Source organism: Onychostruthus taczanowskii, unplaced genomic scaffold (genome assembly GCF_017590055.1).
Source record: "Onychostruthus taczanowskii isolate IOZ18803 unplaced genomic scaffold, ASM1759005v1 scaffold133, whole genome shotgun sequence".
Taxonomy (NCBI): Eukaryota; Metazoa; Chordata; class Aves; order Passeriformes; family Passeridae; genus Onychostruthus; species Onychostruthus taczanowskii.
This window is the reverse complement of record NW_024498496.1, coordinates 475,430-500,010: the sequence shown is the minus strand read 5'-3', so window position 1 is coordinate 500,010 and position 24,581 is coordinate 475,430. Positions and strand designations below refer to the sequence as shown.

Here is a 24,581-nt window from a genome sequence, read left to right as displayed (position 1 = left end):
TTGGCCAGAGGCAATGAAGGGAGAGGCTGTAGAGAATCTTCTTTTCTGCAGTCTGTTTGTATAAGCAGGGAATATGGGGAGTCACACTTAAAGCACACAAACTGTGATTTCTTTGGTTAGACAAATTATGGATAAGCAGAATCAAAACCAAAATGACACTAAAATAATGTCTGTTTATATGTATCTTCAAAATTCATATAATGTATATGTAAAAGTAGCTACACTCAAGGGAGAGTATTCTTCTGTTTGAATCAGCTGGGAATTAAAAGATACACATGTATTGTATTTACTGTCATAGTGCCCTGACCACATCATCCTAGCTAAGAAAAAAGAACACTTGACATCAAATTGTGAGTGCAAGATGAGCATTTAACACCAGGGAAGAGGTATAAATGAGTCCTTCTACTGAGATGTTGTGTTACTGAAGATCCTTAACTGAAATGGCATAACTTAGATTGCTTACAAGTTTTAGAAGTACTTATATAGCAATTGCACTTGATTGTAATAATTTGTTTAGACTGTAGAGACATTCAGTGTCTAGTGAATATTATGACCCTTGGCTGCTAAGCAAGAGTTATGGCCCTGAACTATTGCATCTATCAGTCAGATGCACCATGACCATCACTGGTGGCCATTGCTCGAGCAGAACTGGCAGAAGTGGGGATGCATCATCACAAGGCTATGCAGACATAGCCTTGAAAATGCCAAATAGAGGCAACAAAAATGACAATTTCTAATTCCAAATTCTAGCTCTTGTGTTTCCCTATAATGAAAGCAGTGTATGTAACACAGAGAAAGGTCACTTGCTTTACAGTTGTTGTAGTTCTTCTCACAGGTTTTATTGTAGGAAGTCACAAATACTGTCAAAAACTATAGGTAATATATGAAGAATACTTACATTACATTGGTCTAAAAGGTTAAAAATGAAAGCCATTCTGAAATGGCTTTCATTTTCTGTTTTAAAATAAAATTTCTATATGATCCCCACCTCACATATTAAAAACTTATCTGCCACTCACAAGACACTTAGATTAGTGAGAACTGGAAAATGTCAGTTTGAAGGGATTTTATGATCAAAATAAGACTCCAGCAAGGTTTAGGTTAGAGTATTTTTAAACTTGCTTTACTATGTACATTAAGAGTTATGAAGTTGTTTGATTTTACTGTGTTTTATGAGAATGAAGTCAAATGATATTCTTATCTTAGATATCAAATCCAAAATTTTACAAAATTCCCACTGCTGTATTCCATAAGGGCTTATTTTCCCTTGAATTGTTAAAAAAAAAATTAAGATGGCACATGGTTAAAGTACAAAATTCCACATATAACCATAATTTAAATTTTAACTATAAAACAGATTCAAACTTAACAGAGGTAAATGTTACTTTTGTGATGATATGAGCAATGATGATTTCATTAATATGCTTTGTACAAACTTTATCTTGACTTGTCGTCTTTTCATCAGCTTGCCATCTAGCACATTCTGTAATTTAGTGAGGTGATTACACTACTAATAATAAATGTATGACTATGAAGTGTTAGTGTATCAGATAGTGAAATTGATGTACTTATTATGACGGAATCTATTTCTTGTGCAACGTCTTAAATAGTTTAACTTGACTTGATTCTAGTGTAATAAATGCTGAAATTAATATCTAGAGTTTTGGGGGTTTTTTTCTTCACATAACTCTTGGCAGTTTATTGAACTCTTGGCAGGTCCAGAGGTTGTAAGTATTATTTAGAAAATACTTAAAAGTTCTCTTCAGTGAGCATTATAACCAACATAAAGATTTTCACTATTTGAAGAATACAACAAGCAAGCTGTGAAATCTTTTAAGGTCTCCCAGAACTTTGGAGTTTAGTTTACAACAGAAAATTGCATTATGGCAATGTGCATTGGAGTGATTGACTGATCTTAGGATTCTTATTTCAGACGTGCATTGGTTATTATACTTACACAGAGCTATTCTTGCAGGTGTGTTATCTTGTAGGCTGTTTTGTTGCAACTAAGCAGCAGCCTCTTGGCGTAGGTGCATCATGTCTATCATTTATACACATACAGTCTCAAATTACTTGCATCACAGAAAATTGCCACTAAGTCAGGGAGGAATTCCTGGTACAGCAATGTACCAGGTCTTTAACACTTACTGATCCTGATAATTTTCAGGTTGTTTTCTCATGTATTTCAAATAGGTTATGGTTTGCAGGGCATGGGCTATGGACATTCAAGTGTCAACATCTTCCATTTGGCACAGACAGACCCTGTTGCTCAAAGGTAAGTACTCTTATATCTCCTCGAATGTATCCCACATAAACACTTAGTGTTTATTTTATTCAGTAATTTTGAACATTATTGTTTTTCTGATGTTGTTCTGCTTTGTAATTGAACATGTGATTGTATTTCCCTCTATGACTCAGAAGTGGAAGCCAACATGTCTAACATGTTTCTGCTGTGTTTGCAGGCATTTGTTATGGCACATCAGCTCAACGTGTCTCCCTCCCTCTGCCTGCACATTGTGCATCTGATGCTCTCTGTACATTTCCTTAGAAAGCTGCCATGCTGCAGAGATGCTGAAATTGCATAATGGACTATATGGACCGGCTTGGAGCTACAGCTGCAGAGACATCTTCTAGCTTCCAGCATCTTCCCTTATTCTCAGATAAAGTCAAGACACCTTTTCTGACTCTTTCTCCAAGTCACTCATTCAGAATATGCACACATGCATTTAACAGCTTCTGAAAGTTTCCTTGTCACATTCAGGTGAGCTTATAAGAAACAGTTTTTAAAAAGTAAAATGTTTACCACATGGAGAACTAATAGCACATTTTATGATCATATTCATATATGGTCCTTATTGTTGCCATCTTTGAAACATCCCCCATATATTTTCCCGCACCAGAATATTTTGTTTCCTTAAAAACATAATTGGTAGGTAAGACTGATCAGTCTTAGAGACTGATCAGTTAGTATGTTTTTCAAACTTGGCCTTCCTCTTTTGCTATTGAATGTGCAGAAATAAAGGATGTTTTAGAAATTATTATTATTTTTAAAATAAAGGTGACTTAGAAATTATGAAAATGTAAAAATTTAGCTCAAAACATAATTAGTTGATCTCGAACTTCCTCATCTTCATAGGAGCTCTATGGGCACTTAGGCCACTGAAAGGTAGACAAGTTACTTTTCCTGTAAGTATGACACCCTGAAGTAGAAATTTTTGTCCTCATTGGGCTCTTTGTTTTCCACCTTGCGAATGTCAAGTGAGTCATCGTTCACACATAGATAGTAACTTCTGTCTTCGTAGCATTGGAACTGCACTGAATCTCCTTGGTAATGCATGATGAAAAAGCTATTATCTTCACTCACCTATGAAAATACACAAAGTAAAAAAACACCTTGTATTTCTAATGCCATTCTATAATGTCAAATGTGACAAAAATTCATGTATGTTGTTGGTTTGTTATATTTTATGGTTGTTATACTTTTCTCCAGTGACCCATATTTACCAATTTTTAAATAAACCTTTGGCAACGACTAATAATTTTGGGATAGATTCTGTGATAACTATGAATAAAAACAGTACCCACGTCCCTGAAAGGGCTGAGTAATACCAGACTAATAGATGCATTCCTATGGTTCACAAAAACACCAGCACAGTCTCCTCAGTGTGTTTATGATAACTTACATCTTCCATCGGGTTATTTTCTCACCTTAGGCCTACCCTGCCAACTGCCACTAGCAGTAAAATTTCAATCTACAGTTTTTCTTGCCTCTTTTGAAGTAAAATTAGAACATTACAGTAGAAACTACTCTTAAACATCTTAAACTCTATTACCTGTGGCTTTTCTGTATATCTCCAGTTTCACTTTTTTAAAAGATCCATGCACTTTTTTAAAAGATCCATCTCTGGAGCAATAGCTATTGTCTAAAGGGCTACTCTGTGTGTGTGTGTGTGTGTGTGTTTGGGTTGACTGGGCACCTCAGAGTAGGGGTGGAGAAATAGTTACAAAAAAATGTCACGTCAGAGAGAGGAAGAGCATGTGCTGAAATCTGCAGAAACTGTTAAGCTTGGGGCACCACAGGGCTGCTGAACCTACCCGTGGTCTCCAGCACTCCTCCAGCACCTACCACAGGTCGTGTAATCCACATCACATCCAAACAGAGATCACAGGGCAGTGTGTGTGAACGCTGCTGCTGAAACCAGGACCCCTGGGTGTGACTGTGCACAGCCGCCTGGAACTGCTGGGGTGGGGGTATGAGCCCCTGCTCCTGCTGAGTGCACTGAGCGAAGGAGTAACTGTGAACACTGTGTAAATAGTTACCTGATGCTAATAGTGGAATATTATTAATTAATAGAAGATTAAGATTTGTGTTTCCCCCAACTCAGCTTCCTGCCAGAGAGCAGGGAATTTAGAGTACCTTTTGGGAAAGACTGAACGTGTTGTAATCAACTTATTTTAACTTTCCTTTTGAGCGACCTTGTTGAACACTCTTGTCCTGCCCATGTTCTACAAGTCTGCCCATATTCTGCCCAGTTCTGTAACTCTGACTAGTCCAGTGCATTATCATTGCTTAAGGGAACTTCTAAAAGGAAACTTTACAGAGATTACTTTGCAGTAATACTGAACGCTTGAAGAAAAGCAGGCGCGCATTTAAGGGTACCAGCTTGCTGGAGATTACAGCGTTGGCAATAACCACCTTTTGACAGAAGGAGCAATGTGTCCTTTTAGCCCATATGACAATAGGAGATGGAAAGAAAATGTCCTGCAGTTATTCGAGAGTACCTTAAGGAAACTTGGGGAGTACACCTTCTGTTATCAGCAAAGCTATAATGGGAAGCATCTACAACATTCTGTCCTGCAGCTTCAATCAAAAAAAATTAAAGTTTTAAAAAATACTATTAAGAAAGTTGAAGAAAATTTGAAAAAATACTATTAAGAAAGTTGAAGAAAAATTTTCTTCAACTTAAGTAGTATTAAGTACTATTACTACTTAATAGCATTTGTTTCTTTGGGAAACAAATACCTTCTAGGGACTCAGAATGGTAAAAAGCAAACATAAAAGGAATAAGAATGTTTGTTGAAAGAAAATCAGTAGAAGCAAGGAGAGAGATTCATATGTACAATGCAGAAATTCATGCTAGAGCAAGGGAGATTCCAAAGGGGTTTTGTAAAGCAAAATTTACATGCTCACAAAGGCAGATTGAGATCCAGAAATTTAAAAATACCTACTGTACCTGCATTAAATGATGGAAAATTAGGAGGAAATCTGTAAGAGGAAAATTATTTGGAGAATAGAGACACTACTTGACTAGGAGAAGGAAGAAGAACTCAAAATAAAAGCATAATGGAACACCATTAGGGCTGGGAGATCCAGCAGGTATTGGAAAGAGCAAACTGTTTTGCAAGAAATCATGGCAGAGACGATTTTCTATTATGACCTATAAAGAAGAATGATGAGAAAATTGAGAATGTGGTAGATTGCTGCCAGATAATGTTCCTCCTGAGGACAGTTTCCACAGTAGGAATCAAGACAATTTGCGAGTTCCAAGAAAAAAGCTACTGATTTTTAGTTACAATCTGATATTTTGCTTTCCATTTCATTTAATGAAGAACCAATTTACAGCTTAGGTTTTATACTTAATGACAAAAATTTCACCTTTATTCATGTCCCACAGGTGATTCACAATGCATTTGAAAAAGAACACATATGCTCATGTTGGCAAAATGCTACAAATTGTCTTCACAGGCTAAAGCAAAACATGTCAGTGATGGGAATTACAGAAAAAGATATGAGAGAGTAGTATACAAGTTTTAAAACAAATAGATTCAAAATTATATAAAGTCAGATTGAATATGGTACAATGAGCGTTATTCCAAGCTAGGCTCAAATGCTGCACTCTAACTTAGGAAGAAACTAGAAGATAAAAAAGAATGGATTTGAAGGCCAGCTGAAACAGAACATCTCATGTTGTCATGACTCTTTACGCAAAGGAGTGTAGGGCACACTGCAATCTACATTTTGCCTCAGATAAAGCAAGGAATCAAAGATCACATGATCAAAGAGACATAAGTCCTGCAATGATGGTAAGCAAACCAGCAAAACTGAGCTGCCACCTCAATTGCATGCCATGGCCAGTCATAAAGCCTGGTGTAGAGGATGGAAAATGTGGAGTTGAGGGGATAGGTGTCTGCTTCTGAGAAGACTACTGCTCAGAGCCTGGCTCAGCTTTCGTCAGGGGAGGAGATGAGTAAGTGCTTTTGCATGACTTGTGGTTTTTTCTGACCTTCATATGTTTTACTTTTGAGGTTTTTTTCTTAACTCAAAAATTTTCTTCCTTTTGCCTTTGCTATTCTGTAATAAACACACAGTATGGTATTGGCTCTCATGAATGCTAAATGTATGTTATAAAGTTAAAATAAATTCTGTTAAGATCTGGTGTTTTTTCTTATAAGTTTTGTAATGCTGAAAGTTGATCTCTGACCATTGGGAAAGTTGAAGCAAGAAGAGCTGCACAGACTCCAAAAGGCGGGACAAAGGAGGAGCTGGGTTGGAAGAGTGACACATGCAGGAGCGTGGAGAGGGTTGGCTTACCAGGGGGTTGGCTTGTCAGTAGCATGTATAAGGATTATTGCGGGTGTGGGCAGTGTGCGGCTGGCTGCACCTAGGCACCCAGTGCGGTCCCTTTTTCCTTATTCAGGCCCTTGTTGTGGGTCAACAAACCTTTTGAAATTTTAAGAAGTGAGGTGTCGTTTCTCGCATATTCTCTCCCCTGTCCACTGGCAGGGAGTGGGTCTGCATGAATATCTGGGGCAGGGACTTGGATGCTGGCTGGAGCAACACACCTCAGTCTATTTTTTTTACCACAGCTGATCCTTCCTGACAAATAGTAGGGCTGTGCTTCCAGCCCTGGGTCAGTCAGCTCCAGGTGCACCAGACATTCCTCTCCTGGAAGTAAACTTTGGCCTGCACACTGCTGCCAAATTGATCAAGAAAAATGCTTTGGCAATATCAGCTGTAGCATTCACTCTGCCACCTTTAATTCCATTCATAGTGAAGGTGCAGGGTCTCTGATACAGCAGCCCAATGGTGGCATGACTTTGCTGAGCCCAGAACAGTCCACTTTCAACTTCCATCAGACTTCTACACTGGCCATAATGTGACTACTGAAGGGTGAGTAAGGCTTGCTGATCACTCCTTGGCTTTTCAATAGATGAATCAACTTTTGGAGCAAAAATCCCAGAAATCTCAAGCTGCATGCTGGGTGCCAAAAAGGACTGTGCTCTGTCAGCCTGCTGCCAAGCACAGTAAACATGGCATTGTCAGTACTTACAAGGTCAAAACTTCAGAACCAAGGTATCTTGGTGGGCCTTGCCAGATTTAATGTTTGGAGATTATTTTGGCCTACTTAACTGGAGTAAATAGTAAGTCTCTTGATAAAGACTTTCATGACTGCATAGCCTCTGGTATAATCTCTTATTTTCTTACTTGTCTTTATCAAACTACTCAGTAAAACAGAGAGGAACTGTGGAATAAAAACTGTTACAGCTCTTAATAGAACTTCCACAGCTGCTGTCTTTTAGGTCCCAGTCCACCCATTCTGGGATATTCCAGTCAAAACTTTAGGAAATGCTGTCCAGATACAATGATCTAATAACCTTGCATTATCCAGCAAAGAACAACAACCTGAAGACAAGCAGCCTGATCCAGCAATTGAAATTGTTGAATCCTATCCTTTAGTATTCTTTTAAGCAAATATGTTAATTCATGAAGATTTGAAATGGAGGGAAAATTGAGTGCTAGTAATACTTCAGAAAAGCTGAGAGGGTAATGAATGCATCATCAAAAGTCTGAGGGTAGTAATGGGGAAGAATACATAAAATATTATTGTTGAACCAGAACAGAAGTTACACTAAAATGAGATACTAGAGATGTGTACTGAAGAAGATGTGCACTTCTTTGATAACCATTTTTTCCTCACTAATTTCTGCATTTCTGGAAGAGTAAAAAAGAGAAATAGCAAAAAATTTACACATATTTAATGCAAATGGCAAAATGGGAGCTGGCTTACCTACTGGGAGAATTATGAGGAATGGGTGGGGGAGCTGGGAAAACCTTTTAAGTGGAGAATCTAAAGTGAAATACTGTTCTGTAGCTCTGAGATCATTCTGTTGTGTAGTTAACTGCTTTCTTTTTCTATGATATTATTAATTATGACAAGCATGGTCTTACATAAGCATGCTCATTACAGAGTTAGAATAATCATGGTTATAAGTAAATGCCCCTGAGTGAGCTGATAGGGCTGGCTTCTCCACTACTGCTCTGGCTGGGATGCTGCCACTGTGTGAACTGTGTGAAGCCATAGCTGTGTCTACAGTGCAGTTTGCCATTCCTACCACAACAGCACTGCAATAAATATTGGTTGCCACCTGTGTTGCTTTTCTCACTTAATCCCCAATCAGAATCAGATGTTATTGCAAAATATTACTTGCTGTAATTTTAAAGAATTATTTTATTGTTATGACAACCTAATCAATATTTTAAATTAAATTTAATAAAAGATGTTTCACTTAATATTGATTGTGAATCATGTGTCAATGTTTCAATAGCCTTGATTACAGAAATGAATGTTTACAACACTATATACAACTCTTCCTGGTATAACAATAGGGTCTACAGATTCTCATGTTTCTACTCATTCTACTGGCACTCTTCAAATAGAAAAAAAAATGCCTGGTTTTAAGATTTACTGTTCAAAGCTAGCAGATTAAATATCAAGTTGCATCCCTGCATAGCTTTGTCATTGTCCATGAGAAGTATTTCTCCATCTCAGTGCACTACTCCCACACTTTCTCATCCTAAGGACAATGCAGGCATTATTTGTCATACTAGGAATTATTTACTGATCGGTACACTTATTTTAGATGGTTTACTAAGAATCTCATGATTCAGAGTTGCCTATGATTTTGCCTCTTTACCCAACTGGATGTGGTTCAAGCGCAGGCTTCTGATTTCTCCTCGTACAAATGAGTGATATTTTTTTCTTCTGTTTCAGGGTATCAGCTAGAAACCATGATGAGCAATCACTATCTGTCTTACTAGGTAATGAATGGGTTTCCAGAAAGAAGTTTTCATTTTAACTATGTTTAAAAACCCAAATTGATATATAGGTCTTTACAGACAATTGTTACAGCTCTTTCTAGATGTCTCCCAAAACTTGCTGGCATAAAGACACCAAGCCTCTGTGAACAGCTCCACAGAAAAGGCATGTATTTTTATGTTTTAAAAAAGTATGAAATAAAAAATTGTATTAGTGTATTAAATAAAATTTGCGAAAGTCAATATGACTGTGATCATTTACAGCATGCAAGGGGGGGACTAAAGTTGCATTAAAAATTTCCTAAGTTTTGCTGCTTTCTCCTTCTGTGGGGAGCCAGAGAATATTAGTGGCAAATGAGTAAGTCAGCAGAACTTAAACTGAAGGACCCACTTAAATTTTAAAGGTCCAGAATGCAGCAGATTTTTTCACTAACTATTGGTAGTGTAGCTCATACCTTTTGAAAACCATTTCAGATAGATGTCACTTTATCAGAACTGGTAATTCAAGGCTTTCTGACTTAGTAGAAAGGTCAGCATTTTAGAAATTTTAGGCTGGGAATTTCAGGTTTTCAGGGTTTCAGAGTTCCTCTTATGGAGTTCTGAATCTACCTGAGTCCAGATAGCTCTAATTTTGCCTATTGTAATTGGAAAGATTGACTTTTCAGTTGAATAATAAAGCCACAGGGTTACAATGCTAACAAAAACCATTATTAGTTATATTTCCTTAGTTATGCATTTTCTCATTATAATGTCTATTATCCTAAAGTTTAGGTATCCCAAAGAGCAACTGATTTCCTTCATGAGCCTACTATGTTTTATCATTCGTATTAGAGAAGAGTCAACAAAACTAAGCTTTTATAAAAAAAAAAAACATGTGAAGAAACCACCCAGTCATCTGTATTTCTGTCCACAACTCATTATTCCTGATTTATAATCATCTGATGATATGAAATTAATCAGATGAATTTCTGATTCATCTGAAAAAACCCTGAAAATTACAGGGTTTTATTACTTCCCAGAAGTTTATTACTAATGGATTCATTAGTTCTTAAAACGTCATAAATTTTGTAATCTGATCCTTCTAGGTCTTCTAGATCCTGTCTGCTAATACACTCACCCAGATTTTTTTTTTTTTTGGCATCTTGCCAAAGAATTTGTACCAGATAAAATCTACTTGATGTCTCCCTCCATTTTGTATAAGCATAGTAATATAGGAAACATATCTGCCTTTCATGTTTTAATTGAAAGTCAGATATTTTGCCTGGAGTTTGAAGGATATAGTCATAAATACAAGTCAAGGGAAAATTTTGTATTTTCCCTTTTCTGAGAAAAAAACCAAAAAATCAGCTGAGAGAAAAGTAAGCAGTTTGTCACTTAATAAGTAACAGGATTAATTTAGCTGCCCTTTTTACACGTCTATATTTGCATACACAGTTTCACACACAGGTTTTTATTTGTTTGATCATGATTGTATACCTGTTTAAAGTCAGGATCTTCATGGCTGCAAGTTTTCATATTACATCTCTCCACTAAAGGACCATCTGGCTCTGAACAGGATGCTTTTAAGACCTGTGTTTACAACACACAGATTTGTTAATTTTGTAATTTAATTTGGTAATTTCTTCATCATATTTTTTTTTCAAACCCATCAAATGTGTCATTAATTCTAAAGAAAATTATATTTTTTGGGAAGATCTTTGATTATTACATTCAAGTAATCCCAAATTAATAAATTGATAAATTATTGAAAAAATTCCATTAATATATTCCCCCTTCACCATTTGCAATGCAAAATGAATTGAGTTGAAAGCAAATACTCAAGACAGTCTGTCAGACTGGTCAGTGCCCAGGTCCTATTTAGAAATGCAGCCCTGATTGAGCCATAATTTACCAGGACACCAAAACGTTTTCCAGATAAGAAATCTTGTCCTGTTCCATACCAGAATCCCTGTTGAGACTAAGGAAATTATTTGTATTGTGCTGGAAAAATAAAGGTTTGTCAACTTTCCAAGGTTTTTATGTATTTGGTAGACACCGAGTATGTCTTACTTAATCTTCAGTTATGTCAAGAAACATAATCTGATATGACCTGGAATTTTAAAATAGTTCATTAAAAAGTAAAATCCATTAAGGCTCAACACTCTGTTCTTCCCTTGATTCTGTGGAACACCCTTCAAACAATTGATTTATGAGAAGGCAACCTCTGAACCAGAAAAATCCTTTAAAAATAGTTGCTGTTTCAGGGACAGAAAGGAAAATCCCTTTCTGTGAGTAACAGGATAAAAATATAATTTATATATTTTACAATATACATTTCCCTAGAAGAATTCGGGAAATAGATTTTATGGAGAGTCATTTGTGAGTTAAAAACAAATGAAAAACATCCAAGACTTTTTGAGGAAGCATTTGGTGTTTTACATCATCATGCATGACTGACATTAGGCGAAGGGTTGTTCTTTATCTCAACATACCTGTCTAAACAGAACTTCTTGGACCTTTGCTCTGCTTTAGACAGTAAATTGCAACACGGCATTCTTCCTCAGACAGATTTTAGCAATGGTTATAATCCTTCTCTGGGAAGACTAGCCTTGCCTTTCCTTCCTATCAGAAACAAACCTTCACAAGACTGAAGAAAATGGGAGTGCCTAGACACCAGATGGCAAATGTTTGAAACTGGGTGTTCAGCTGTGTTTTCTCTTCACCACATTCCTTGTCCTGTGATGCGTGTTCATTGGCATAAAATAATTTCCATCTTAAACTCATATTTTTCCAAGGCAAGATTTCTAGATTTTACTCCCCTCTTATTTTCCTGCATGTTTTCTGGCTAAGAAGATCACTCTTCCTCCACAGAGACTTGACCCCAGCATCCCTGACTATCTTCTAGTGGCAGCAGTCAACTACCCAACCCAAAAGCTTTTACAATAATCTTCTCTGACTATTTCCCAAAAAAAGAATAAAGGGACATACTGAGAAGTTATGAAATATGGAAGGTGGTAAGAAAAATGAATTTGAAAAGTTCTGTGGGGGAAATTGTCTTATACTAAGACAGAGCACCCACACATGATAAAGAAAATAAACATGATAAATAAAATAAAAATTCCTTACCTTCAGAGAGAGATGCTTCTTACCCTTGCACAACAGGACAAATTCATTAAGCTTTGATCTCTGTGTGAGGCTCACCAAATTTTTAGAATCTGTTTTACACAAAGGAGAATATTGTAATAATATGAGTATCACTTTATAAAATAAAGAAGAGCTGAATATTCTCTACAAAGAGAAAACATCGTTTATAGGCATGGGAATAGAAATAAATACAATCACTCTTGGTACCTTTCTCATGTCTAAAGTATTTAAAGCCTGTGACTTTGTGAGACTTTAAATTTGCTATATATATAGTTTATTTCTCTACTTTTATGCTCAATGTATGAAATATCAGTTATTCATTACTACATGTCATGTGAACTACAAAGGCCTATGTAGTGGTAGATAACTCATATGTGTAATAAACCTGTTTAATGTGTACGTCAATATGGAAAATGTAGCATTTTTTCCCTTCTACTTTCTGCATGTTTCTAGGTAAAAATCTTTCTACTATTATAATTGTGGATGCATTGGATTAATTCCATTTTTGAGCTAATACTGTTTTTTCAGCTGCAGGAAGTAAGATGATATCAATAATATGGGACATTCTTCAGCCTGCTAAACTGACAATGTTCATTGTTACCTTCTGACATCAGCAAAAAGTAAATAAATTGAAGTACCCTTTGCCAACTGATACAGCACACAAGAGCATTACCTTAAAAAAACCCATTACATATAATGACTGCTCAGTGATGCTATACTTATCTGACTGACTTGCAAACTTACTTCAAAAAACACCACTTGTGCTTTTAGAAGTATGACAAGTGTTCCATTTAAGGCAAAAAATACAAAAGAAAGTGGCATTTGATCTATATTTTTAGCTGCAGCAGCTGAATACAAATTTAAAAGACATTAGATTATTATGCATCACCATTTGCAATTACAGAGTTTGGAGGTTTTTTATGTATTACCAAAGGCATTGTTTTAGCCTTTGAAGAATATTCAGAATTAGCAGAACATATTCATCTCACTTGACTAATTTTACCTGCTTTTGGTCCTGATTTTAGCTGCCTTAACTTTTCTTAACTGTAATGCTTTTGTATTATTCTTCTGAAGGAATTTTTCTGAGACAGCTATAGCATGAAAAGAGTCTAAAAATCCCTGTTAAAAACTGAGAAAAACTCAAACTGACTATACTTTATTCAGTTAAAATGAATATTTAGATAAACATAGTAGGCTACTATAGCAGGTCTACAATTCTGTAAATTTTTATTAGTTTTTGTGACATCACCTTAAGTTGCCTCAGCTGCAATTGTCCAATTTCAGTTGTAGCATTTAAGAGACACACCAACAGGCAAGAGAGGTTTCTTATCCAAGTCAAGAGTGCTCTCTCTTGAAGGTAAGATTGACAACAAAAGAGGTATGCAGGAATCCATCCAGTTGACCAGGGACATCCATCAACATGACTTATTTCCTAACTATCCTTGTCTTTCTACATCTAGAGTTTATTGTGACTAGGTTATACGTTGTTTTTTCTGAGTAAGTCCAAAGGAGCCCAGCTTTCTCTATCACCTCTAAAAGATGTGACAAGTGGTCCATCAAGCAGCCAGAGAATGACAAGGAAAATAAGGAACCTTTCTGTGATTATATATCAATTATACTTCCACTCTCTGATGGCTTTTGTATTAATTACCTTGTCTCTATGGTCACTAAAACCTTACCTAAAGTCTAAAGGGCAATTTAAAAATCCATGCAAAGAAAATGCCTTGAAATTAAATTATTACAAAACCTTCTTGCTTAGGGATATCCCTAAAATGTAAAGCTTTGGGATTTGGGACGATATCAGTATTTTTATATTGTTCCTTAGAAATCCTCATTTGTCCCTTCTTCAAGGTGCAGTACTGAACCAGATTTGTTCTTATTGGTTACAGGAGCTCTTGATGATTGGAATTAGAGTGCATTTTTCTTCCACTGTAATACCTAAACTAATATATCTTTGATTTTCTCAATAATTTTGTAACTGCACAATATGAAAGTTCTGAAAGCACACCTCCTCTTTCTTCATATTAATTTCTATTTGGTTTTCCTCTCCTGCTAAAACAGATCTTCACTTTAGGACTCCTACACCAACAATGGAGCACCCAGACTTTTCTACAAGAAAATTGTATGTTTCAGTTTGCATACAATACATTCCCTTACATACATTTGTTTCAGTCCCAACCACTACTCCTAATTTACAAATTTTGTAACTTTGAAGATTTCTTCTTATGGAACACAGAAAGCTTTTTTATTTTTAGACCTGTCCAATAACCTGAGCTAAGTGAAAAATCTGATACAATATGTTACTTCTAATGGCAAGTCTATGTGTAAAACACTACTACCTTCTTTTCCTACACTCAAATGTATCTTCAAAACCAGACCCAAACAAAGAGATGATACCTTTTTTTCCCACAAGAGACTTACCAGTAACTGCTGCTTCCTTCCTTGTGAACACGCTTAACCACGCAATATCTAAAATAGAAGGTATTTAACAAATATGTGGAATTAGAGAGCTACATTTCTCAGATTTAAAAATAATACAAACAGTTTCATGAATTGTTTTGAAACATAATCTGAGAAGAAGCATGTAATAGATATCAGATTTCTTTTCTTGAGGGTCTCTGAATCCATTTAACCCTGTAAGGCTGTACAGTTAGACTCGTGAACAGGTACACTGAAGTCTGAACACCGAGCCTAAAAAGTGTATTGATTTCTTAATTATCTTTTGCAACAGAGATTGCACCTAAGAAACAAGAGGTTGGTGACCAGCTGTAAAGCCTAGTGTGCTATTAAAGAGGGGCCTGAAGTGCTTTGGCAGTGAAAGTGGGTACCTTAATATGAAATGTTTGGGTTGGAAGGCAACAGGTAACAATAGCAGATTGTTTCTGGCTTTTCTCACATCAGCCTGAATCACACAGCCAGTGAGCCAGGGAAAACACCACCCACTTCTGGTAAAAATGTCCCAAACATCCTCATTACAACTTGTTACTATTATGTTGTCTTAACTGCATCATGAATATATGTATTTGGTGCCTATGTGCAAAATAATATTACACAGCATTTCATTTTTTTGTTGTTTTGGGGTTTTTTTGTTTTGGTTTGGTTTGGTTTTGTTTTTGTGTTCTTGGAATATTAGTATCTTCTACATCAGGCTTGTCACACTCTGTATCTGTTCACAAACTGCTTCCATTGTACACCTACACAGGTTTTGGTTCTGTTCATAGATTAACAATAATGATTGTCTAAGTGACTCCAAAATTTGATGGAGTTGTCAAGGAAAAGATACTGAAAAATATATGAAAGACACTTAAGTACCCTGTCAGTGTATCTGTCGTTATTCTCAATTTAATTGAATGAAAGTTTTAGTAATTCAATAGCTAGCTTAAAGATCTGAAATTTTTCCTCTATTTTGGTTAAAGACATATTTTATTGCATTTTTTTTCCTACTTTCACATATCTGGAAATGGTACCATTCTAGAATAATTGCATCATTCTCGAATAATTGCATTTGATACTATTTAACTTTTCTCTATTGAAATTATGTCCTCTAACAAGTCTTTGCATGATGATAGTTATGATAGTATCTTAGGTGTCAAATATTGAAGCCACATTTGAGACAAAAGAGTTCAATTAAAAACAAAATAACCCCAATCCAAAATCCTAAATTCCAAAGTGTACCCTAGTCTCCATTTTGCCTTTGTTCTTGCATTTTGCATTTGTTCTTGAGTGTTGTCTTTCCTTTGTCTCCCTTTTGAGCTAAATGTCTAGACTTCCCACTAAGTCAAATGAGCATGAACAATATAATCTTTTCATTTAAATATATAACATGCCTACTGCAAACCAGGATAAAAGTTTTCTTGTGTCATTATCCATATTCCTACAGATCCAATATATTTTATGTCTACAGAGAACAGGATCACAACATCTTTAGATTGGAAAAGACCTTTATGATCATTGAGTACAACCATAATCTGACACTGCCAAGCACACCATGTTCCTATTCACGGCACCCAAACACCTAAATCCCTACAGGGGTGGAGACAAAAACACTTCCCTGGGTGCCCTCTTCCAAAGCTTGGCAGCGCTTGCAACAGAGACATTTTTCCTATTGTTTAATCTAAATTTCCCCTGGCATAACCAGAGGCCATTTCCCCTCATCCAGCCTCTTGTTACCTGCGAGAAGGGACCGACCCACACCTGGATACTCCCTCCTGTTTGGCAGCTGTAGGGATAAGGCTTCTCCTGAGCCTTTTTTCCTCCAGGCTAAACACCCCCAGCTCCCTCCCCTGCTCCTCACAGGTCTGGCGCTCCAAACCCTTCCCCAGCTCCATTTTCCTTCTCTGGACATTCTCCAGCCCCTCAATGTCTTTCTTGGAGAGAGGGACTCAGGGACACATGACACATAATAGTACATTTGAAAATTTCCTGAGTACTATACATGGAGTTGATGAGTTTTGGTATGTCAGGAACATTACCTTCATGGGATTGTGAATCCTTGGTAGATATTTCATGATGACCATCTTCATCTATATCAAAATGCACTGTTTTTGAATCTTCAGTTAGTATATAACATTTCAATGTTTTTCTCAGGCTAAACGCTAATAAAAAGTGAGTTATAATTAATTTTATTATCAACTGAGAAATTACAACATTCCATTAGAAAAAGATCAAGTGCATTTTTTAACAATCTTTACTTGATAATCTATGTATATTTGAACTATGAGCAGTATAGCCAACATATACTAGAAATTATCCAGTGGGCTTAAGCAGCGTTTTTTGAGGGCTTGGTATTGGTGTGAAGAAGGATAAATAAACATTTCTTTGCTTAGAAGGTTATGTCAGTGACCAGAAAATATGTATCTCAACCTTTTAGAGAAATAACATAGGAAAGCTTGAGTTTGACAAAATAGCTTTCAAGTCAACAGCCTGAGGAATAGTGTAAGAAAGAGGGATGGTGAACAGCATGCAGACAGGTATGTTGAAAGAGAATAAAGATTAATGGGGACAGGATGAATTTGAAAGTGGGTGAGTAGGTCCACATTTGCAGTTGGCTGGTGAATGAGTAGACTTAGCGTAGCCAATGGAGTTCTGTGGGAAGCCTGAGCCAAAGCAAGGCTGTTCACAGAAATCTTTGAGTGGAGAGATGTGAAAAATAAAGTTGTAAGTTTCTTTCTGAAGAAAAGAAGAGATCAAGTAGGGCATGTTTCTCTGCAGCATACTGTTTATAGACCAGTTGAGTAGGTAAGTACTTGTCTGTTTCCCAGCTTTGCATTTTGAATATTGAATCTGGTATAAATAAGACTTTTAGGTTAGAGTGCTTATGGCTAGCTAAAATAGCAGCATTTAGTTTGGGAATTGGACAACTCATCCTGAAAAAGAAACCAAAAAACAAACCAACACACCCAGGCCCTTCAAGCTAAAATCTTCCAAGAGATAAATTTTTCCCTTTCATTCCTAAACACAACTGTGTTGTTCTGGATGTTGGAAGGATGTATGTCCAGACACTTGGATATCAGACACCCACAGAATAACACTACAAGTCACAATTTTGATTATGTTCAGCTGCACATTATTTTACTGGAAGAGATTTGATACTTTGAAATGCAGTTAAGCGTTTCGGAGATGACAAACACCTCCAGGGTATATTGTGAGATAAAAAAACCTGTATTTGCCAGAATAATTAGGCAAATGAAACACCAGGATACACAGAATGCGTCAGCAGTAGCATAATGTTTGAGGAATGTTTGACTTCACCAAAAACTTCTTTACTTATTTTATGATGAGATACCTCCTCTGAAACATTTGTATTTAGGCAGATATTTTGAAAAAATTGCATTGTTTCCAAGAAGCTTTCTTTCCACCCTGTTTAGGCTGAGCAGAAACTCTGCAGAAAGAGTAGGATGATGCACATCCTGACAGCTGGAACCACACACTCCAGAAGTGGCAGGTTCTGTGTTGGACCTTTGATTGCATGCATAGCTGATTTATAGTTGGACAAAGGTTTTCTCTCCAAAGGCAGCTGGCAATCAGGCTTCCAGAAAAAAAGATGGGTTGTTCTAAAAAGCAACAGAACAACTACAATAATCAATACAGCAAACCTTTTAAAAATTTTATATTGAAGTAGTTATAGTGTAAGAATTCTACTTATAACTAGAATTACAAGAACTAGTACAGTGCCCAGACTAGAATCGTTGGCAGGTCAGCTTATCATTCACCCTTTTCCAGGCAGGTACATTTGTACATCAGGAATTACTGGTCTGACCAGGGTGGGGTGAAAAATGTAATGTCAGTATTTTTAAAAGTATTTCTGTTCTGGTTATTCTAAAGGTAGCTTTTGGGGTCTATTTTTCACCAAGTATTTTAAATTTGACAGCATTATAGAAAAGCTGTTCCACATGGTTAATTTTGTTGGATTTTGCCTTGGACTGGAATATTCTTTTCAGGATTACAAACATATCTGTCACTCAGGTAAAAGTTACCTGACTTTCCAGAAGCTGTTCTCATATTTCTAAGTGGAAATTCCTTCTTCACAGGCTGCTTTCTACGGAGAGGCATTTTATATGGCTTTCTGCGGCCTGAGCGGAGCAGCATTGTGGAGCCACTGAAGAAATACTTTTGACAATGATCTCACTTGAGTTCCTTTTTGAGTCCTAAAGTAGGAGTTAGAATTTGTCACAAGACTTTGTGTTTCCATTGAGAAGCAAGTTTTCAAATATAATTTTGATAAATGACAGTTAATAGAAGTAGATAAACAAAAAATGTTTGACTGCTTGCAAGCCTTTGTCTTGCAAAGCAAAAAAGCTGCATTTCCAGTGATGGTAAATCAGTTAACTACCTAAACTTCCACTAAGACACACACCGACACGTTTGGATAACACAGTTGTGTTGAACAAATATATTTTGAAAGACTTCCCCTTGGATAATATGTAAGCAGTGCTTGTGGCTTCAGTTTTTGTTTGTCAATCATAGGAAGCTAGTTCCATTTTGCTAACTGAATCGGAGAATCACATTCATTTTGTGGATACAGTCTAAGATAATTGTCAAAGAAAAAAAAATTGTATTCATAAGTGATTGAAAATGAGGCTAAGTTCAAAACAGCATAATCTGACTCTCAGAGGTACACATAAGTATATTGCAGTCTTAAACCAAGGTTCAGGAAATCTTGCCTTAGAAATGAGGACTTGAATTTGGAAACTTGAGGAATATGTTATAATTATTAAGGAATATCAGATTAGATACCTGAAGGAGAGGTTGATGTCTAAGAATGTGAACTACTTTGATGGTGAAACCACCCAGGCAGCTACTAAGGCATGCCAAAGTAGCAAGTTAAACCACTGCATTTCAGGAAAGCTAAGGACATCACTTTTGTTTAAAGAAAGGGAAGCTGAAATTCCGAAGTCTACATGCTCTCCTGGAGTCACCTGTTTATGACAAGTGATTATGACAAGTGTTTATGGCAAGTGCAGACCAAAGAAAACAATGAGTTTTAATTCTGTCTGGTATCCTGGTGAATGAAACAAGTGAAGATGGATACAATTTTAGCCCATGCAGCTTTGCACAGAATAATTAAATATCTGTCAGACCAGAAAGATTATGGCTCTGACCCAAGTGTAATGGTTTGTAAATTCACCCAAGAAAGAGTAGGGCAGTTCTGCTTTCTGGTTTGGCTCACTTCCCTGACACAAAGCTTCGTATTAAATTTTTACATGAAATTAAAAACTTCTGTCTGGCAGTTCTCTTATTACCAGACTAAAAGGGAAAACTAAGGCTCTTATTCACTTTCTTCAACTCTAGTTATAACAACATTCAGTCTTATAACTTGCAGTCAGAGGTAGAACGAAATGGCTGGGTCTTCCTCATCTTGGCTGAGACTGCTTTATCACTGAGAATTCTTAACGAAAGAAAACATTCTTTGTGTTTTTTCACTAGGAAACTGGTCTCTGGAAACTTCCACGTGAATCGAGCTCTATGGTGTGTGCGGACAGTAATGCCACCTTGTGGATCTGGAGGAACCTAAGTCTCTAGGCATTCATTAACAAAGCTTTTGGACTTTGCTGGGTCTGTGAGACCAAAACCACACAATCACTTACTCAAGTTTGCTACTAAAAACAAGTGTAATTCTAGTTTGACAGCTCTTGATCAGAATTTCTGAAGATCCCAGTTCCTGGTTTTGATCTATGTTGAGTCTTGCACCTGCAATACTAACAACGGTAAGAAAAAAAGGAGAATGTTCACAAGTCAGGACTGAAGAATTCCTGAAGAGGGCAGACCAGTCCAAATACATTTTCAGAAACATGTTTAGGAAGTGGATAAATTCTGAAGAAACTTTCTATGATGAGTTATGGACAGGTAACCTTGATGTTATGAAGGACTGTACTAAATTTTAATTACTTTCTTGTTTAAACAAGTAGAAAATAAGAAAGGTTGTGGTAGAACTTCACCTCTGTTGGCTCCTCAGAAGCCAATTAGCTGTTCTCCAGAACAATTAAAACTCCCTACAATAAATAAAACAAGCTTTCACACCTTGAATTGCCATATATTCCTTAATACTGACTGACATACAAATACTCCCATTTCAAGAAACCTTTCCTGTCATTACATGTTCTCATATGTCACCTATGCCCCCATTTTTCATTCTTTGTCATAGTCTTTTATGCCGTGTATAGCTTCCTAATATCTTTCATACCTATTTCTTCAGTTCTTTTCTCTCTTCTGTAAGGTATACATTGAAGTGGACTAAGAAGATTTGGATATTGTTCTTGGCTGCAGACATGTCAACCACTGTTTTCATAACTTGGATCTGATTAGTTTCATTTTGCATCCAAACTAAGTACAAGGGAATTAAAGTTCTTTAAACAACTGAAACTAGCAGCAGTCTAACTACTCCTAATAAACTAATGAGTATGTGTGTGGTCAATGACAACAAGATCATACTAAAAGCAGAGGAAATTTGATTTCTTTTAATACTACATGGATTATATTAATTCATTGATATGAAGACAGCAAAGAAAACCTGTTATATAGCTTCTCTTGCTCCTGTTGGGATCTTGTTTGTTCTCTCTTTCATTTACCTCAAGATACGTGTGATCATAAAATTAAATTAAATCAAATTCAGTACATAAAAACAACATTTAGAATTTTGGAGATCATCCATATGGTGTTCCAAATATTATCTCATACCATGTTGACAAATTCCAATCATGATATGTCTAAGATCCTTACAGGGTCAGAACTGTTTTAGTTGAGTGTATTGGGTCACAGCTGTCAGGCCTGCTAGTAGAGGTAGTAATTCCTCCAGGTTTATTCCAATTTAACAGTGGATTAAAAAGAATTTTTGACATCTTATAGCTAATAAAAAAATGAGGTTACAGTCTCTTTCAAATAACACTTTACAAAATCTATCATCTAAACTAGACACAGGAATACAAAAAATTAACATAAACTAGATGAAGAAAGAGATTTCTTAAGAAAACTTTACGGTCAACTTAAAAAAATCACTCATAAAATTTCAAAAAACAGTCTGATAACATAATCTTAAATTATTTAATCCTGCTGTAATCTGCCATTCTTGCTTACCTTATTTTGTGTGTTTTTGTCTCTGCTGGGATACTTCTACTGAACAGAATGCTAGAAGCAGCTCTGTTACAGCCAATTTATTGCCTGAACAGAGGGCAGGAAGCCAAACCTCTGAATAAAACAAAAGTCTGACGTGGATCTAATCTTCTAGATCTCTACACACTCTCATTTATATCAACATTCCAATGGTTCTAACTGTTCCTGGAATTACAAGAGGGTTGGAAATTGTAGCAGCAAACTTTTAAATGCCTCTTTCTCTATGATGCCACTATAAGCTTTTCTGGCTAGAGCTGTATGCAAATTTTTAGCCACTAGTTTTGTGTATTCTATTCCTATATTTTATGTCACTATTATTGTTCTTGTTAGCTGTCATTCTTCCAGGGCTGAATTACGTGCAGACACTGGGTTTATAGTAATATAGACATACTAAAAATAGGAGCATAGCCTCTGTTTCAGGGAGCTCAAAACAAACATACTGCTTAAACATTTGCCCAGCTATCAAACGGGCTTTGCCTGCATTGCATCAATGGGAATACTTGTACTGCTTGTGATATGAGTGAACTGCTAAAAGTGGATGTGATACATTTCTTTACCATGAAGCCCTTGTAACATGTAAGTTTTATTATCAAATTTAGCACATTCAGTTGGCCTTATCTACCTATTTGCATTTCTAACCCTTCACTCCTGTTGGTGAGTCCTTTCTATTCATATTATCTAACCTTTTTTTTTAATTGGTGAGCCTTGCATTTTTAAAGGAGAGAGTAGCATTTTTATTTATCCCACTGAAATGATAAAAATCCCCTAAAAATAATTACATTTACTTTTTTTTTTTTTTTTTTTGGCCAAAGTTTTCTTAAAATCACGAAGCTACTGCTAGAGTAGAAGCTACTTATCTGGAGGTTGTTCACTATGTAAAGAAGGTTATATAATTTATCTGTGTTTGGTTTAGGAAAAGTCTTTTTCATTTTCTAAGCCCTCACCATACACTGGTAATGTATTGGGTCAACAGAAAGTCTTTACTGAAACACATACTTGGTCACAAAGCAATGTTTTACTTTGAAATCTCAAGTCTTTGTCTATTGCCCAAACCGTCTGCAAATGTGGGGAAGTTTCTAAATTGTGTGGTGTAAGATTGTCCTTTGGGTACACAATTGTCCTAATTTTATGTGGGATAGAGTTAATTTTTATGCTGGTATATGGCATAATGCTGTGATTTAGATTTAGGATGAGAATAATGTTGAAACAGACTGATGGATGAAGTGTTAAGCATTAAGACAAGGACTTTTTCTGTTTCTCATGTCACACCACCAATGAGGAGGCTGGGAGACACGAGTAGCTGGGAGGAGACACAGGTGATAGAGCTGACCATGACTGACTGGAGGGATATTCCATACTATATCCATACTATATAATGTAAAGCTCAGTAATATCAGCTGCAAATAAAGATGGCTGGGGGTCTTGGGAACTGTCTGTGTATGAGCTAGCAGGTGGCTAGCTGATACATTGTGCATTGCTTCTTCTGTATATTCCAATTTTAATGGTAGTTATTTTTGTTTCCCCTCCTGCTTCTGGCCTATTAAGCTGTCTTTATCTCAACGGGTGAATTTAATATTTTTTTCCCCCAATTCTCTTACTCATCCTGGGGTGGTGACAGGGAAGTGAGCAAGTGGTTTGTATGGTGTTAGCTGCCTGCTGGATTAAACCACAAGAGTCCATTTTGGCGCCCAACCCATGGGTGTGAAGGGTCAAGATAACCACTGTTCCGACATATTAAAACAAATTTGTTATAAGCAATTAGTTGCATTGGTTTAATAGTTGCTGGCCACAATGTTGATTTATTTAATCACAATGTTGTTGTGTGTTCTCAGAGTTGCCTTGGGTAGCACCTTACTTGCTGTGTGTGTTCCCTATTGTGTCATTTCTCAGCTCTGGGTTAAGGTTACGATGTTGTTGTGCTTTGTAACATGGGTTTTTGATATGGTAAGATGCCTGTTGGCAGGGCTGAGGCAGTGTGTGCACCAAGCATTGCTGCTGCGTCTGCACCGCAGGAGCTACCTGCTGGGAATGACACATAACTACACCTCCAAGGGTCCATCCATGGGAATGACGCTCTCTGCCATCCTTCCCTTCTCCTCCAGGTGAGTTACAATAGCTCTTGGAAAGTATCCCCAGGGTGTCCAAACCAGCACCTTTGCATTGCTGTGATGCATTAATGTGTCTCAGGTCTTGCCTAAGGTTACGCAGGTTCTTACTAGGTAAGAACATCACCCAGGGATCTGCCCTGAGGCTGGATAGTTATGAGTGACAGGGAATGTGGAGTAGGATGGGCAAATACCTAGGACAGTGGGCATCTCCCAGTGTTTTGGAACTTCACCTCTGAAAAAGTGAGGAATCCAGAAAAATTTATTAAAATATTTGGGAAAGATGACCTGTCACCAGATAATTCCAGAGAGCCAGAAATCACTGCAATGTACTGGGGCCTGGTCCAGGCTGACTGAGCTCTGTTCAGCAGAGCAAAGTGACAGAGCCCACGGCTGGACCAGAGAGCCAACCTATGCCAGTATTAGCTACGCTTGTAGACAAAGAGAAATACTGGAAGCAGAAGCATGTGGAAAGGGCTGACAGCTGGTGTGTGAGCTAGGAAGAGTTATTTAAAGAAGAAGTTGATAAGAGTCGTGTTTACCCCTGAAAAGAATTCTGCCAAGGTTGTTGACTTGGAAACCAAGAAGGAAAAGATAAATAAAAGAAACCTGCAGTTGGACATTAGTTGAAAACAGTGGTAGAGACT

At 36.8% G+C, this 24,581-nt stretch overlaps 1 protein-coding gene across 2 annotated transcripts; it reads right to left on the bottom strand.

The window, feature by feature from the left end:
• Window positions 1-715: 715 nt before the first annotated feature.
• On the bottom strand, window positions 716-21,892 carry LOC121332006. Of its 2 annotated transcripts, none has more exons than XM_041396956.1 (7): window positions 21,794-21,892; window positions 18,697-18,867; window positions 16,693-16,815; window positions 14,642-14,689; window positions 12,203-12,291; window positions 10,574-10,666; window positions 716-3,364 (listed from the first exon to the last, which is right to left on the bottom strand). In XM_041396956.1, the coding sequence occupies exons 2-7, from the start codon at window positions 18,806-18,808 to the stop codon at window positions 3,176-3,178; spliced, it is 654 nt and encodes a 217-aa protein (XP_041252890.1). In that variant the 5' UTR covers window positions 18,809-18,867; window positions 21,794-21,892; the 3' UTR covers window positions 716-3,175. The 2 variants fall into 2 exon arrangements, with proteins under 2 accessions (XP_041252890.1, XP_041252891.1); XM_041396957.1 differs by having other exon boundaries at window positions 16,693-16,758.
• Between the last annotated feature and the right edge of the window lie 2,689 nt (window positions 21,893-24,581).

Excerpts from the sequence above, each read along its gene's own strand:
- LOC121332006 (XM_041396956.1), bottom strand. The coding sequence starts at position 18,808 with ATGCTGCTCCGCTCAGGCCGCAGAAAGCCATATAAAATGCCTCTCCGT. Across the intron at positions 14,690-16,692 it reads GGATTCACAATCCCATGAAG|ATATTGCGTGGTTAAGCGTG; the intron begins GTAATGTTCCTG and ends CTTCTATTTTAG. Across the intron at positions 12,292-14,641 it reads GAAGGAAGCAGCAGTTACTG|ATTCTAAAAATTTGGTGAGC; the intron begins GTAAGTCTCTTG and ends TGTGTAAAACAG.